The 17,866-nt window shown below is 39.1% G+C and overlaps 2 protein-coding genes across 3 annotated transcripts; one reads left to right on the top strand and one right to left on the bottom strand.

Annotated features, from left to right (window-relative positions):
- Positions 1-1,782: 1,782 nt before the first annotated feature.
- Positions 1,783-17,309, bottom strand: itln3 (intelectin 3). 2 transcript variants are annotated; one of them, XM_052574188.1, is made up of 7 exons: positions 17,164-17,309; positions 16,739-16,885; positions 16,022-16,269; positions 15,777-15,935; positions 15,153-15,273; positions 14,969-15,072; positions 1,783-1,902 (listed from the first exon to the last, which is right to left on the bottom strand). In XM_052574188.1, the coding sequence occupies exons 1-7, from the start codon at positions 17,282-17,284 to the stop codon at positions 1,789-1,791; spliced, it is 1,014 nt and encodes a 337-aa protein (XP_052430148.1). In that variant the 5' UTR covers positions 17,285-17,309; the 3' UTR covers positions 1,783-1,788. The 2 variants fall into 2 exon arrangements, with proteins under 2 accessions (XP_052430148.1, XP_052430147.1); XM_052574187.1 differs by lacking the exon at positions 1,783-1,902 and adding an exon at positions 14,656-14,896.
- On the top strand, positions 3,342-7,285 carry ltc4s (leukotriene C4 synthase). Its single transcript, XM_052574189.1, has 5 exons — positions 3,342-4,681; positions 5,192-5,291; positions 5,394-5,464; positions 6,423-6,504; positions 6,589-7,285. The coding sequence occupies exons 1-5, from the start codon at positions 4,621-4,623 to the stop codon at positions 6,737-6,739; spliced, it is 465 nt and encodes a 154-aa protein (XP_052430149.1). The 5' UTR covers positions 3,342-4,620; the 3' UTR covers positions 6,740-7,285.
- Positions 17,310-17,866: the final 557 nt, after the last annotated feature.

The raw sequence follows: 17,866 nt of genomic DNA, 5'->3' as shown, positions 1-17,866 counted from the left end.
GCGGAGTGATTGGAGGGTTCGGATCATCTCTTCGGTGAGAGAGGTGAGTCGATTCAGCTGCTGCTGATGTGCTGTAAGTGCCGCGGCTTGAGCAGATACTTCTGCCGTGATCTGGAAGAAAGCCGCTGGATCAATGTCTGGCGAAGTCTTCTGTAACGCTGAGTCAGAGACGTTATGATCCATAAGCAGCTTTATTTCAATAATCCACAGAGTAAACAGAAACAGGTCAATCAGGGGCGTTAGATACCACGTAGACAGATCACAATCATAAACCTTGACAGAGCGTAGAATCAGGGCTGGCGGCTGGCAGGCAGAGGCGAGAGAACAAGGCAGAGGTCGATAAGGCAGGCGGCAGAGAATCAGAGTCCAATAAACAGTCCAGGTCATACACGGAAGATCCAACAGTGGGAAAACGCTCGGTAATGTCTGCATGGGCAAAACAAGACTTCGCGTTTGAGAGAACAGGGAGAGTTCCTTAAATAGGGGATGAAGATGAGCGACACCTGTGCAGGTAATCATCCCCAGGTACGGGGTGTATGGGAAATGGAGTTGAAGGAGGTTAATACTCGGGTGACGGTTCCCTCTGGTGGTGACCGGAGGGAGCCACAGAGGCTGTGTTTGTGACAAAAGTGTACTGGAGACATTACAATAATGAGACTAAACACAAACACCCTGAAATCTCACTATAATAATATAAACAGGTATCTCAGCACCAGTTCTGGGTCGAGCCTCGAAAAGAATATCCAACAGGAATTGACCTCACAACCTTGTCTCCAACTCACTGCATCTTCTCAGCAAAGCACCACGATAACGTATACTCACATTTGGCTGTTAACCTGTGTCTTTGTTCTCTTGTGGGCTCCTGATGTCCCGTCAGTCCCCGATGAAGCTCTCGATGTCCCGTCAGTCCATGAAGAGGCTCCCGATGTCCCATCAGTCCACGAGGAGGCTCCCGATGTCCCATCAGACCCTGAAGAGGCTCTCGATGTCCCGACAGACCCCGAAGAGGTTTTCAGGTCACCAGCTCAGGATTGTGTGGAGTCCCCTGCTGCACTGCGGCCTTCCAGACCCATGTCTCCACCTTGGCCCGTCAACGTCTGCACTGTCTCTGCATCCCTTTGGCTCCACCGAGACCCGTCTGCCCAAGGACTCCTCCGGGCTCCCTCGTCCATCCAGACAAACCTCGGTCAGTCATCGCTAAGCTTCCGCCATGGACTTCCGGGTCTCTGGTGAGTAAGGGAAATCTTGGTGCGGGTCTGCGGAGTTTGTGCCTGTGGAAGCCGGGGAATTCCGCTTCTGTGAAAGCCAGGTGAGTTTGTTACGTGTCGAGACGTCAAAGCCACACAATACGGGAATATCAATACTTGTCAGACGTTACGCTGCCAGAAGAAACACGGAGCAGAGGATAAGTGAAATAAGGCTTTTAATATATCAGAAGAGCAGTGCTGTTATAATCTAATGAATTTCCTTGAGAATAGTTACTGCATCTATCAGCAGGCTGTCAGCCAAACCCTGAAGCATCCCACAGGACATACCAAAATTAAAAATTGATTCTCAAAATTTTAGCAGTTAAACTGGACTCATTTAACCCAACAAAATCTGAATGAATTGCTCGTACACATACATTGTTTAATCTGAAACTCCTCTTGCTCTTGCTCATTTAGGGCTCAAACAGATGTATTAAACAAATACTGATGTTTTAACTACTTTGTACATGTAGCGTTCAGCTCAGCATGTGATTTACTGTGAACAACACGGAGAGATGCTGGTGCTGATGTTTGACATCTGTTAACGATAGAAGAGCAGCACGGCGGATTGAGTGAGATTTTTAGACGCTTGCTCCAGAGCGGTGAAGTCTCCACACTGCTGACGGTCCAAGAATAATCCTCCACCGATGCAATACTGCAAAACACACTTATATCAGTCTGATAGCTTTGTAATGTGATTTGTTTAGACTGAAAAAGCATGACTTACATGTTGAGGACTGCATTCAGGCGGTCTCGACGTGCAACAAGCCATCTATGGCAACATGCCCATGCATCCCTCCCACCCCAACCAGCAGAGACCTCCGGTGTCCTCAATGTCTGCTGCTTACCGCCAGAATGTTCTAGCAGCCCAGCAACAAGCACACTTGAAAAACCAGCCCAATGCTGCTATGCTGAAACAACAACTACAGCAGCAGCAGCAGCAGCAGCTGGCCCGTATGTCCAACAGCTAATAACATGGGCTCTGCTATGCCCGGCTCCATGCCAACCAGTATCCAGGGTGCCTTGTCCTCACAGGCCCAATCATGGCAGCAGCAGCAGCATCCAGGTCTCCAGCCCAGCTCTGCTAACAGAGGCTTGCCAGCAGGTTTCCCCAACTCTGGCTTCCAGATGCAGTCGAGATTGTCCAAACTTCCCAACAACACCCCGTTTCCCCAGGGTGGCATGGGAAACAGTGCAGCTGGTAGAACCATGGCAGGAATGAATCCTGGACAAATGATGCCTAACATGAACCAGCAACGGACCAATAACCCAGGCATGTCCCAACAGCTGCCCGGTCCTGGCCAGCAGACGGTCCAACAGGGGCAGCAGCAAGCGCCGCCTCAAACTCAGCAGGTTCTGCCTGACTTGGGGTCCTACAGTCAGCCACAGGCCGGACCCAACCGCACCGCAGGACTTCAGTGCAGTCAGGCCTATCAGCTGAACAGGACAGCCAATCAGCAGCTCCAGTTTAGCTACAGCACCCAATCAGGAAGCAGCTTGTCCGGGTTTTCCACTGAGACCGACCTGGTGGACTCTCTGTTAAAAAATCAGACAACACAAGAGTGGATGGATGATCTAGATGAGCTGTTGGCCAGTCACCAATGAGCGATGGCCACAGGCCAATAACAGCCAATACCAGTGCCTTTGGTAGAGGAGAAAAAAACATGTACATCCACATCATGTTTTCAGAGATGGTGAAACCACTCATATCACAGTCAGATCTGCTGTGTTCTCTATTGAGTATATATATTGTGTATATAATAGAGGTCAAGTAGAGCACAGAACCTGTCACTGAAGTATTCTCTGGACTGGAAATGTCGAAGAGGGAAATGCTCTACTACTGAACCTGTGGCTCAGTAAAACCACTGAATTTTCTTATGACAAGTGTGTGCTGAAACGTGTGTTCAGCCATCATACGGTTGTTTTGTGTGTTTGCTGTAGGCACATGGAGGCTCTGTTCAATGTCAGGAGTGTCTGGACATTTCACAAGCCTTACATTTGCACTCTTAAAGATGCACAACGTGTGATTTACAGTAAAACGGTCTAAATAAGTTAACCCAAAAATGAACATATTTGAATCATTACCTAACCATGTTGGTCCAAATCCAGATTACTTTTCTTTATGATGCTCCCAGAAGGGTTTAGCCCCAACCCAAATAAAACACACCTCAAACCAGTTCTACAGGATCACTAGAAAACAGATCCTTTTATAGGGAGATGCTGACTTGTATGCTCTGCTGTTGGAGATTGAACGTTGGTGTAACGGTCAACGTGGATCACATGTGCCTTGATAACCAATCACATTATATGCTTGACGTCACTGAATTGCTGTCAGATCTGAATGAGAGTCAGTCACTGATTGTGGAATACCTTAGAAATGAATTAAATCTACAGCAATAGCACTTCTGATGCAAAAGTGTCCGAATTCTCTTCTAAAGTCATTTCCAATGTAAACTCCAAAAATATTATAAAAAATTCCTAAGTTATTGTTTCATGGAAAAAAAAATATTCATGTAGTAACAACCTGATCATCACAAAAGCAATGTATTCAGAGTCCTGAAGCCTCTTCTCCATCCAGACAAAATGTTTATTACCATTCTTCATTTTTATCTTCCACTAACGATGGTCATGTGAGTTTGGCACGCCTTGAGGGAATAAAGTGACAGTTCACCTAAACTGAAGTTCCATATGCTTAATGTCCATTGGTTAGTTTCTCATTGACTAAATTTAGGAAGTAGATGCTTTGTGTTTTGTTTAATCAGGCCGTGACTAATAGTGAAGAGGATGCACTGATGAAAGTAGATCACATCATGTTACACTACACTAAGTTGTGTTTGGTTTCAAATTATTATTATTCTTTTTTTCTGAAAAAGAGAGAGGGGTTAATATTCCTGTTTGTTTTCTCCCTCTGGTGTCTGATGTTATTTTGAAGGCAGGTCATTACCTGAACTCTCTCTTCATCCGAGATTCTGTGACAGGATGTCATGTATATTTATATTTTATTTTGTATGTATGCAGTTCTTCTTGAGGAGAAGATAGATCTTATTTTTATATGTACATTGTTGCAAAAATTTTGTAAGTATTTTATACTTTGTATTATTGTTCTCTGTAAAACAAGAGTATTTGTGTAAATATAGTTCTCTAGAAACTGTCTTCTTTGGTCTGTTTGTTCATTGTTTTATGCATATCTTGTGAATGCATCACATGCCCTCTAGCCATAGGTGCTGATAAATCTCATTAATAGTGATGCAATTTGGGTTATAGGAATGCCCCGCCCACTCCGGATCATGCTAATATAAGTGACTGGGTAAAAGTTCTGTCTGTGAGTGTGATCAGAGATAGAGGATAGTGTCTGACCTCACTGTCCACAGAGATGATGCTGGAGCAGGTCGTGCTGTTAGGAGCCGTTACACTGCTGGGACTGCTGGAGCAAGGTAATTAACACATGACTGTACTTGCATATCCTCAGAGAAACAGAATGCACTGTGTGATGACGCGCTGGTCTCCTACATTAGAGTTATTATAACTGCAGCTCGCGCTATGACGTAGAGCACTCTGGACATTCTCTGTACAAGGGACAGTAATTGTATCGTATGAGTGTTAATGTAGGCTATGATAGTTAGAATTTACACAAGAGAGTGACCAGAAGAGTTATAAATCATGTTAGAAAGCCCAGCACACAGTTACTGCTTTAAAATAATTTATATATAATAATAACAATAATACACTGAGTTTTAGGCTTGATAGAAGAGAAACATTTTCCAAATGAAAAAATTCGAAATGCACACTGTCAGATTTTCTAAACTACTAATAGGATGTACGCAGTTTAAAATAATGTCTTGAAATTAATTGGACACTTTAATTTTGAGAGGTTCTCACGCTTTTTCTGTAATAAAGTAAATGTTATTTTATCCAATAAAACACAAGTTCTGTCTTCTTGTCAGCGTACTTCTCTCTGCAGGTGATCTACGCGCGCAGGAAGTACTCGGTGTCTCCGCCTGCCACCAGCGGACCTCCCGAGTTTGAGAGGATCTTTCGAGCCCAGTGAGTCATGCTTCTGTCACCTGGATCCCGTACTCATGACTTCACCGAGAGGAATGTAGATCGACAGGTGTAGTCTCATCTGTCATATTCTTGTTTTACCAGAGCAAACTGTTCCGAGTATTTCCCGCTGTTCGTCTTCTCGCTTTGGCTGGCTGGAGTGTTCTTCAGTCAAGGTGAGTTTCTCTGAGAAAAATAAATAAAACATAAAAACCCGAGAATTATCAGGTAGGCTAATGACAGTTCAAATGTGTGCTAACTGAGCATATTAATTAATACTGATGAAGAACAGAGACCTCACTTTTATAGTTTGTGGTATTAATAAGTCACGCTCAAGCAGCTTGATGTGCTCACACTTATCAGTCAAACCAGCATTTATTCTGACATCCTTAACATTTCTTACATTATCAAGCCTATTTAATTACCATTTCTAGTTAATAAACTGGTAATGTCAGATAACTTTGGTTAGAAAGGTAATGCATTCCGTTGAAAAGCTTTCAGTTTGTTAAATTTAGGTACACAATTGTATTAGGTCAAACAATTATTAATTACGTCTGAATAATTTTTGGTTTGATTCTACATTCTGCTACTGGTGCAAGCAAAGAAACGCACTTGATTTATTTGCAGAAATAGCATCTAGAATGTTACATTTGAATGAATTTAAATGTCAAGATGTTCCTCCTGGCCTGTTTGGACGGGTTTATCGTAGTTTTTGGGCACTTGACCGAGGTCAGACTGGTAGAGCAGCAAAATAGCTCGACTGTGTTGAGTGAGCATCTGAACCTGAGATGTGTAAAAGGGGAACTTTCCTTTAAGAGGATGACTGCATATAAATAATAAATCTGCCTTGTTTTGGTTCCCTATATTTAAAGTCCATCTAGATTACATGGCAAAAAAAAAAAAAAAAACATCTGACATCTCACACCCCTGATTTGCATGTAAACAAAAAAAAAAACCTTGAAAATGTTTTATGCAAAGCACTATGCCGTTCTGTTGATGTTGTGCTCTTCAAAAACACCTCCATTCAGACCTAACAGAGTAAATGTAAGCCTAAATTAAGCTGGTGATCAATACAAGTCAAGCATCTGAACAAACCGCTCACAGATAATGAGATGTTGGTTTCTTGCTCTGTAGCGCTGGCAGTGTTGTTCGGGCTGCTGTACCTCTACGGACGGTATCAGTACTTCCACGGCTATGCGGCGTCTGCTCAGGGCAGGTGAGTGATCCAGCTCTGTACTGATGATGATGATGATGATGATGTCTGCAGTCGTGTAGCTGACCTCTTCCTGTCCGCTGGCAGACTGGAGCCACTGTACTTCAGTGCAAAGATGCTGTGGGTGCTGATCGCTCTGGCCGGGCTGGGGGTCATCTGCACCATGACACAGGCCTATCTGGGACTGGACCTGCTGCACTCCTTCAGTCACGCTCTGGGTCTGACCGAACACACATGAAAGATCTGGACCAGTGCAGGACGCTGAGGACAGGGGCAGCTTTAGCACCTGCAATGGAAGAAGTGTCAAAACCACACATATATATATTTCTCCTATAAAGAAAGATTTATACAAAAATTGAATGAATCCAGGCTACTATTGATTTCTGAAGGAAAGACTCAAAGTGTGTGAGTTCATTTTGTCCATCAAATGAAAACATCTGCAGGTGACCCATGCAAATCCATCAGTTATTCAAATGTTTAATAACTGTATAGAAACCACTACTGTTAGTGTTTTCAAATAGCTAAAATGAGTTTACTTAATATATTATTACGTTTATATTCGACAGTGTCTACCAGTGGACATTTTTATGGATCTCACAGGAGAATTCTGTCTTGTTTTGCAGTGATGTGATGCATTAGGTGCTTTTTAACAAATCTGATATTGTTTGTCTAGATGAAAAAAATGTATGCATCCTAAATACAATTAAAATGTTTCACCTTTGGAATTATTTTACAAAAATTACAACTTGACTTGAAATGATGCAAAATAAAATAATATTCCTGACTGAAATGTAGTCATTTTTAATAGGTTTTCTACATACATCATGTTCACTGACAGTGTTGATTTATTGGTAAACGAGCACATCAATGTTATAAATATATTTATATATATATATATATATATATATATATATATACACACACACACACACATAATTTCCAAGAGTAATTAAGTTTTCATTTCAGCATTTCACAATAGTTTCTGGTAATGACCTGTAACTGTTAATATGTAAATGTATGCATTTATAATCTATACACACTCATAGAATTCACTAGAATAATGTTAACGAGAAAATGTCAAATTCTTAATATGTTTGGCTGAATTGTAAGAGTGTGTGTGTGTGTGTGTGGTGTTTAGTATTTGTGTCCACTAGGAGGCGCTAGAGCTGCACATCAGCGCCGGCGAAGCCTGATGCAGATCCAGTTGTTCTCATCTGACTGAGATGCTGATGAAATACTGAAACTTATTTTCATTTTCCAGGACATTTTATCTCACCAGTAGCTGTAACACTGAGCATTAACACGCTGGAGGCTTCGCTGTTCTGAGGTGATAAATGTGTATCAAATATGGGAAAAAATTATGAAATTCTTCAGTCAAATAAATGCAGATTTCTCGGTCGTGATTTTAAAATAATTATTGTTATACCCCTTGAAATTTATAATACAAATTATTCCAGTTCGCAACTTCCAGTTTGTACTGAAAAACAATGGGAAAGTCAGCAACTGCATGTGCTGCTCAAATTAGATCTGCATCCAGAAGCTTGACATGTGTTCAGAAAGCTTGAGATGGAGGTAATAGTGAACATGTGTCTGTTATTAGTAGAAACTGAAGGAAATAAAGGCTTTCATGTGACATAAAAGAGAGAGCAGTGTGCTGCACATCTGTGTGATTTTGCCACTGTCTAAAGCATCTGAATCAAACCATGACGTAAACCCTTCATCTGTATAAAGTGTGCTGAGGGTTCTGCGATATTACCACACAGATATGATCTACTTTATATATATAAACATAGGTTTCACATTTTATTATTGGCATGTTACATTTATGCAATTATGTATAATAGCTGAAAGCAAAGCATCACTTTTCTGATATTATTTATTGATCTTCTCAAACAAGAAGGAAGCAAACTCTTTGCGTTTGCTGTCAGAGAGCATCTAACTGAGAATTGAAATTTATAATACAAATTATTCCAGTTTGCAACTTTCAGTTTGTATTGGAAAACAATGGCAAAGTTATGCTGTTATGCTGATGATACTCAGCTATATATCTCAACGAGACCAGATGAAACTTCTAAATTATCTAAGCTAACAGAGTGAGTTAAAAATGTAAAAGATTGGATGACCAATAATTTCTCTTATTAAATTCAAATAAGACAGAGATATTAATTATTGGACCAAAAAACAATACACAGAATTTGGGTGTTATATTAGCAACTTGGCTTTTGAAAACCATATTTCGCATGTTACAAAAACTGCCTTCTTCAATCTCATAAACTACGTCTTTTATTCATTTTTCTGAAAAATCCTGTCGTACATGCACAAACTGACAGTCATCACTTATAAGCTTCTACTAAATATTGTAGAAACATTATTTTCTGTAAAGTTGCTTTGTAATGAGTTGTATCGTAAAAAGTGCTATACAAATAAACTTGAATTGAATTGAATTGAATCTGACTTTGGGGGGTTATTAATCTCTTAACAGTAACAAAAAGAGAGTGTGTGTTGTTCAAGTTTATAAGGTTTGAGAAGAAGGTCTGTCTAACTGTGTCTAGTTCCACACTGAAAACATAAAGGCCTTTATAAATGTTATAGTGGATTTCAGTCTTTCACTACATCAGTTTAAGGAAACTTGGTTGAATCCTATATATCACATATGCCATTTATCTCTCTTAAGGTGCGAGGTCACATACTTCTGCACTATTCTGTGGCATATGAATACCGTAGTACGTTTTCAAACTGAAAATTCCACACAAAAAATAGCATTTTATTTGGATAATGCACTTAATTATTGACACAATAACCTTATATAATTCATAAAAACTATTTGGGATGCAACTTTATTTTGCACTAAGCTACTGAGTTAAGGGCTGTTTCCTATAGCAGGAAAGTCTCTCTGAATGTTATAATTTCATAAACAAAAACCTTTGGAAATCACAACTGGATCATAGTGAATTTACCACCTATATCTGTGTGCGGATATGTTTAATAAAGAATTGCATTCAGATTTCAGGCCTACTTCCATCTTGGGTGGTTGAAATGTAATAGTGAACATTTGGAGTGGGTCAGACAGTTCAGAGTTGTCCTAATACATGAACGCATTTTGGTTTTAGGACAACTTTAATAAAAGGTTGATCCACTTCAAATGTTGACTGGTGTATTTAAAATGATTAATCGTTTAGCTTGACAGATTGCACTTAAAGAAGCTAACACACACCCTCCAGTGCCAGTGTGTGTTTCGGTGTAATTATTGTTTCTCTTGGCTCGGTCTTATCAGCTGCAGGATGCAGAGAGCGGCTTGTTAAAGGTGTCATGTCTCCACTCGCTGACGATGAACGCTCTCATTTCCTGTAGCTGTCCTCAGCTGCTGCCCGCTTCAGTCCGGCTCATGTGAGCTAACGCCTCAATCAGACAAGCTTTCTATACTGTGTGACACTTGAAGATGAAATAATACGTAACTGTGCATTAATTGTAATTAATCTGATACGAACCACTGAACATACTGCAATGCTGCAAACTGATAAGTGGCTTTGATACTATATTTTCTAGTAAATTTCACAAATAATTACAAAGTAACATGTTAACTAAATGTGAAATTGTTAAGTAGAAAGACAGCAATTTCAGTCATTGTGTACAGTGTCTGGTGTATTTCACTAACGTGAGCTCTTTACAGTCCTGTGTGAGAATGATAATCTCAGCAGCCCCAGAGGAGCCACTCTCTCTCTCTCTCTCTCTCTCTCTCTCTCTCCCTCTCTCCCTCTCTCTCTCTCTCTCTCTCTCTCGTTCTCCCTCAATTCAGCTTGAACACACAGGTGCACGCTCTCTTTCAACTGACCTGGCCGCTTGGAGAGGAAGCTGTGTTTCTGGCTAACAGGAAAAAAATCATATGGGATTTTTGCTGCTTCCTGTTGCAGGAAACGCGTTCAAGGATGCAGAATGGGTGTGTGTGTGTGTGTGTGTGAGAGAGAGAGAGAGTCAGTGAAAGAGAATATACATCTGTATTACTACAAAGACAGAGCAAAAACTTCAACACTAATACAATTTTCTCTACTGGTTCCCTTCGTAAAGGGTTTATAAAGGTGTTCAATTATTTACTTGCCTTAACAAATGCGTTAAAACCACTGATAGGTAGTAATAACTCACATGTCATGAATGCTGAATTTAAAAGCTTGTACATACTTATTTGAATCATATCATTTGATTAGATTTCAAGATGAATTCAGATCTTATTTGATTCATCATTAAAATCATGATGCAGCAAACATACACCATTGCAATGAGACTGAAGAGTGTTTGTGTCTCATGGCGTAAGCACTCACTTACTTTCTCATACTTCACGGTATGATGAAGAAAAGGGAGAAAGCCATGACCATAACATATTTATTCATGAGGTATTATTAATGAATCATTTCATTCCAATGTTATTTGAATCATACACATGGGTGGACACCAGTACACCATTAATTCATGAGTTTTAAACCTTACCAGTGAATGTGCACCATAATGAATAGAAGAACCATTTATTTATTAGTTATGAACATTAATAACCTGTATAATAAAGTGTACTGGAGACATTAAAATAATGAGCCTAAACACAAACTATAATACACACTATAATAATCTGTTTTTGCTTATTCGTAACATAAAACTAGCTTTAACTTAAATAAATATGAATATTTATTAAGCATTTGTAACATGAGTTAATAAGGCTCACTATTGGACAGATATTATAAGTCCATTTTTAGACTTTTAATACATTTACAATAATGTGATCAGATTTCTTGGCTTCTATATACTTCATAATTAATAATTATGATGATGTTTGTGAGTCAAACTGACCCTGACTGGTTTTAATACAATCACACTATAAATATGGAAATAGTAATTGTATTGCTAATAGTAGTCAAGTCAAGTCAAGTCAAGTCACCTTTATTTACATAGCGCTTTAAACTAAATGCATTGTGTCAAAGCAACTGAACAGCATTCATTTGGAAAACAGTGTGTCAATAATGCAAAATGAGTTAAAGGCAGTTCATCATTGAATTCAGTTATGTCATCTCTGTTCAGTTAAATAGTGTCTGTGCATTTATTTGCAATCAAGTCAATGATATCGCTGTAGATGAAATGACCCCAACTAAGCAAGCCAGAGGCGACAGCGGCAAGGAACCGAAACTCCATCGGTGACAGAATGGAGAAAAAAAACTTTGGGAGAAACCAGGCTCAGTTGGGGGGTCAGTTCTCCTCTGACCAGACGAAACCAGTAGTTCAATTCCAGGCTGCAGCAAAGTCAGATTGTGCAGAAGAATCATCTGTTTCCTGTGGTCTTGTCCTGGTGCTCCTCTGAGACAAGGTCTTTACAGGGGATCTGTATCTGGGCTCTAGTTGTCCTGGTCTCCGCTGTCTTTCAGGGCGGTAGAGGTCCTAGGTGCCGCAGTTGATTTTGATATTCTAGGTATTATAAAATTTTGAGAACGTAGCGGACGTAGAGGAGTATAATGTAAAAGGAGCTCATTCAAATACTGAGGTGCTAAACCATTCAGGGCTTTATAAGTAATAAGCAATATTTTAAAATCTATACGATGTTTGATAGGGAGCCAGTGCAGTGTGGACAGGACCGGGCTAATATAGTCATACTTCCTGGTTCTTGCTGCTGCATTTTGGACTAGCTGTAGTTTGTGTACGAAGCGTGCAGAACAACCACCCAATAAAGCATTACAGTAATCTAACCTTGAAGTCATAAATGCATGGATTAGCATTTCTGCATTTGACATTGAGAGCATAGGCTATAATTTAGAAATATTTTTGAGATAGAAAAATGCAGTTTTACAAATGCTAGAAACGTGGCTTTCTAAGGAAAGATTGCAATCTAATAACACACATAGGTTCCTAACTGATGACGAAAAATTGACAGAGCAACCATCAAGTCTTAGACAGTGTTCTAGGTTATTACATGCAGATTTTTTAGGTCCTATAATTAACACCTATATGTTTTTTTTTTTTTTCAGAATTTACCAGTAAGAAATTACTCGCCATCCAGTTTTTTATATTGACTATGCATTCCATTAGTTTTTCAAATTGGTGTGTTTCACCGGGCCACAAAGAAATATAGAGCTGAGTATAATCAGCATAACAGTGAAAGCTAACACCATGTTTTCTGATGATATATCCCAAGGGTAACATATAAAGCGTGAAGAGTAGCGGCCCTAGTACTGAGCCTTGAGGTACTCCATACTGCACTTGTGATCCATATGATACATCTTCATTCACTGCTACGAACTGAAAGCGGTCAAATAAGTAGCATTTAAACCATGCTAATGCCAGAACAAACATACTAAGATCCAATAAAACTAATAGAGAGATGCAACCACGATCAGATGATAAAAGCAAAACATTTGTAACTCTAAGAAGAGCAGTCTCAGTACTATGATACGGTCTAAATCCTGACTGGAAATCCTCACATATACCATTTTTCTCTAAGAAGGAATATAATTGTAAGGATACCACCTTTTCTAGTATCTTGGACAGAAAAGGGAGATTCGAGATTGGTCTATAATTAACTAGTTCTTTGGGGTCAAGTTGTGTTTTTTTTTTTTGATGAGAGGCTTAATAACAGCCATTTTGAAGGTTTTGGGGACATATCCTTATGACAATGAGGAATTAATAATAGTCAGAAGAGGATCTATGACTTCTGGAAGCACCTCTTTTAGGAGCTTAGATGGTATAGGGTCTAACATGTTGTTGGTTTAGATGATTTAACAAGTTTATACAATTCTTCCTCTCCTATAGTAGAGAATGAGTGGAACTGTTCCTCAGGGGATCTATAGTGCACTGTCTGATGTGATAATGTAGCTGACAGCTGAATGGTTGCAATTAAATCTCTAATAGTATCGATTTTAGAAGTAGTTCATAAAGTCATTACTGTTGTGGTGTTGGGAAATGTCAACACTTGTTGAGGCTTTATTTTTCGTTGATTTAGCCACTGTATGAATAAATACCAGGGTTTATGTTTGTTTTCTTCTCAAAGAGAAGAAAAGTAATCAGATCTAGCATTTAAATGCTTTTCTGTAGGATATGTTACTTTCCCGCCAATCAATACGAAATACCTCTAGTTTTGTTTTCCTCCAGCTGCGCTCCATTTTTCGGGCTGCTCTCTTTAGGGTGCGAGTATGCTCATTATACCATGGTTTCATACTGGTTTCCTTAACCTTCCTTAAGCATAAAGGAGCTACTGTATTTAAAATGCTAGAAAAGAAAGAGTCCATAGTTTGTTACATCATCAAGTTGTTCTGAAAATTTGGAAATGCTAAGGAATTCGGATACATCAGGAAGATAACTTAAAAAGCAGTCTTTTTTAATAAAGTCTGTATGGTGGCCTGTATACAGTAGCCAGTACAAACATAACAGTGGATTTATCATTAACATTTTCTCTGGATAATGTTATATGAAGCACCATTACTTCAAACGAGTTATACTTGAAGCCTGCCCTCTGAGAAATCCTGAAAACATTGTTATAAATTGAAGCAACACCTCCCCACGGCTCATGTTTATAGTAAACAAAGCAAAACAGTATTTTAACAAAAAAAACTAAATAAATATATAAATCTGCATATTTTTCATCATTTGTCCTTGTGTGTTTATGTCATATCACTAATATTATTAGTAAACAAAGAATTTGTAAATTAGTGAATAAGAATAAGTATTATTAGTAAATAAAGAAAAGAAGGTCAGTGGAAGACTGAAGCCACAATAACTGAACAATGTGTCGTCTATAAATGAACATTCAACTGAAAAGCGTTATAATAAAACATGTGCAGTTTGTTTGCAGGCTCTTCTGAACATGATATTTAAGTATTGCCCATATATGAGTGAATTTTTTTAGATGGTTTATAGAAATAAATAAAGGTCTGATCCATGTGTTTAGCTACTGCAACTTTTCATCAGAGTACATAACTACTTTTGAAGAAGAGTGTTTTTATGAAATAATGAATTTCCTTGAGAATAGTTACTGCATCTATCAGCAGGCTGACAGCCAAACCCTGAAGCATCCCACAGGACATGCCAAAATTAAAAAGCTGAACTCATCTAACCTCACAACATCTGAATGAATTGCTCGTATATATGCATTGTTTAATTTGAAACTCCTCTTGAGTGCTCAAATAGTTGTATTAAAAAGTTTTATTGATATAAACATTCACACATCAAACAGGAAATGCTGATGTTTTAACAACTTTGTACATGTACAGTTCAGCTCAGCATGTGATTTACTGCTGGTGTTTGACATCTGTTAACGGTAGAAGAGCAGCACGGCGGATTGAGTCAGATTTTTAGACGCTTGCTCCAGAGCGGTGAAGTCTCCACACTGCTGACGGCCCGAGAAATATCCTCCACCGATGCAATACTGAAAAACACACTTACATCAGTCTGATAGCTCTGTAATGTGATTTGTTTAGACTGAAAAAGCATGACTTACATGTTGAGGATTGCATTCAGTAGGTTTAACTCCAGAGCACATGGCCATGGCGGCTTGATCGGCGTTAAACACTCTGAAGGTGATGAAGCCGGACTCAAACTCCTCTGAGATACACAGAACAAACACAGTTTGTACCCAATATTTCTGCATGTGCATGTTCTCTATGCAATATAGAGTTCAGTACTTCCAACAGGTGGTCCATATAAGTTTGCAGTTGAATCTTTGTCTCCAGTATCATACACCACCGGACTGCTGGGTCCCATGTCACTCTTACACTGTCCTGCTCCAAACTTCACGGGGTATTTCTGGTCAAAATTGCAAAACATTTCATTTTTTAATTAAAGTGTTCATTTTAAAGTTACATTTTTGTAGTTTAAAAAAAATCCCATGCGTTAGTTTTTTTGTGAAACAAGTTTTGATTATTAGAATATTTGGTAATACTTTACTTAAAGCCTTTATGCATTGCACTTTCTAAAGGTTTAATAATGAAATGACAAGTATTATAATGTATTGTGATCATAAAATGCATTATAAAGAACATTACAGGGCATACTTAGTGCATTAAAACTACTTTTATAATGCATTATATAATGTAACTATTGCATTTTTGCAGTTTTTTTTTATTTGTGTCATCCAATCCAACTGTCCACAAGATACTAGATCATTTCTTGTCAGTGATCAGTGATGCTTTTTATATGTATTTCAGTTTACTGAGACTGTAAGTAGTCTATCTGCACTTATTTCAGTATACACATCCTCTTTAAAGTAGAAGTGCATATGTGCATGTTGAATTTGATGTGTGTTTCACCTTGAATAGGTGGTAAAGGTTTCCTCCATGCTCTGTGAGGAACTGGCTGTCTGTATGGTAGCGCAGGACAGCAGAAGACGTCCAGCTCGTCAGCTGCTCATTATTGGGAACGTGCCACACTGACACGTCTTGTGCAGAGATGTCGTAGTACCCAGGATTCTGTGGGATACCACAGCATTGGTTCGTCAGATTTAAGGCATTATTTCTCTCTCATTTCTGGGCTGAGGATTTGTGTGGGAATGTACCTTGTAGTCGTCACTAGTAGAGGCCTCGGCGCTGCCGAATGTCACAGTGTTTGCCCATGTACCATCTCCTTCGGGCAGGTCTGGGTCGTTTCCCTGCTGGCTCGACCAGCGATCACCAAGAGAGCACTTCCCTTTGATGTTGTTCTCGTGGACACTGGCCACCAGCGTCCAGCCACCGCCGGCTGTGGTCATGTCACAGAAAGTCTGGTAGTATGTACCGCTCTCTGTTGTCAGGATGTACATGCCATCTGAGCCGAAACAGAGACCCAGATTTCATTTTAATAAAGAGAAGAACTTGACTGAAAGCTTGCTAATGTCCTTACATTTTGACATATGTGACCCTTGACCACAAAACCAGTCTTACCAGTCATTTTTCAAAATTGAGATTTATACATCTGAAAGCTGAACACATTTGATTTCCATTGATGTATGGTTTGTTAGGAGGACAATATTTGGCAGAGATGCAACTATTTGAAAATCTGGAATTTGAGGGTGCAAAAAAATTAAAGAAATCTAAATACTGAGAAGATCACCTTTAAAGTTGTACAAATAAAGTCCTTAGCCATGCTTATTACTAAAAAAAAAAGTTTTGATATATATATATATACAGTAGGAAAATATCTTCATTGAACATAATCTTTACTTGATGTCCTAATGATTTTTGGCATAAAAGAAAAATCAATCATTTTGAGCATTTTGAACTAATTTAGTGCTTACCCTGAGACGCGCCGTGTATCTCTTTGATATCCCTGCAGCTGCGAGCGAGGACCCTCAACCTGGCATGATACTTGCCTAATTCTGGGTTTATGTAGGTGCCATTTATGATAATAGGCTTTGGGGTGACAGCTCCCACAACACCCAGCGCTGCTGACAACAAGACAGAAAAACTCGAACAACTGTCTCTCGGAAATTGCTGGCAAATTTCACAAATAATTGCAAAGAAATGGCACAAGTGAGACATTGAATAAAATTTGCATTTTTTAAATAAAAAGACTGAAATAGTATTTTCCTGTAAAGCGTACTCTACTTATATTTGATTTAATTGCACCTTTGACATTTACAGTAATAGCTAATAATGTGTGTTCACATTAAAACCACATAAATAAATAGCATATCAATATTGATAATCATAGCCCACTTACTTGTGTGCCTTAAATGCAAAAGACAGATCAGGAAGAAAATGAAGCGCAGCATGGCTCTTGAGTTTTCAGCTGTTCGTTGATGAAGTCTGATGAAGGTTTCTCTCTTCTCTTCAGCTTTCATCTCTCATCCGAGCTTATATCTGGAGTCAAACCCACTTATTGTGCAACACTGTGTCAGTGTGTAATCATTAAACATGCTGGACTTGAATCAGGGAAATGCCCATTACTGAAACACCAGTACATTACCATGAGCTCTGTTTACTCTTCAGCAACTTATCAGCGATGTTATGAAACGTTACATCCATATTTTTGTTCTCGGCATGTGCTTTCGCCACAACTAATTACGGGAATGTGCATGTATTTGTGAAAGTGATGAATACATTTTATGGTTTAAATGAGGTAATAGATAAAATAGTTCTTTAACAGAAGTTAACAGAAGTCTTTTTCATGCTAGATGTTGCCTTTGTCCTTTATTCTGCACATGTCCAGTGTGCACTGTCATACATTTTTCATCCGAAACAATCAAACCACCTCCTTCCTCCTCCATGACGAACATGACATTCTTGCACAAGTCTGGTTAACACACTGTGCCCTAAATGCCCACCAAGTAAACTAAACCGTGGCCAATGTCCACTGAAATGTTACTGTCCGCCCATTTGTTTCAATATGTTTCATTTCAGGCATTTCCCAATCTCTGATAATG

The sequence above is a fragment of the Carassius gibelio genome, chromosome B14, assembly GCF_023724105.1.
Source record: "Carassius gibelio isolate Cgi1373 ecotype wild population from Czech Republic chromosome B14, carGib1.2-hapl.c, whole genome shotgun sequence".
NCBI classification, from domain to species: domain Eukaryota; kingdom Metazoa; phylum Chordata; class Actinopteri; order Cypriniformes; family Cyprinidae; genus Carassius; species Carassius gibelio.
This window is presented reverse-complemented; position numbering and strand designations above follow the sequence as displayed.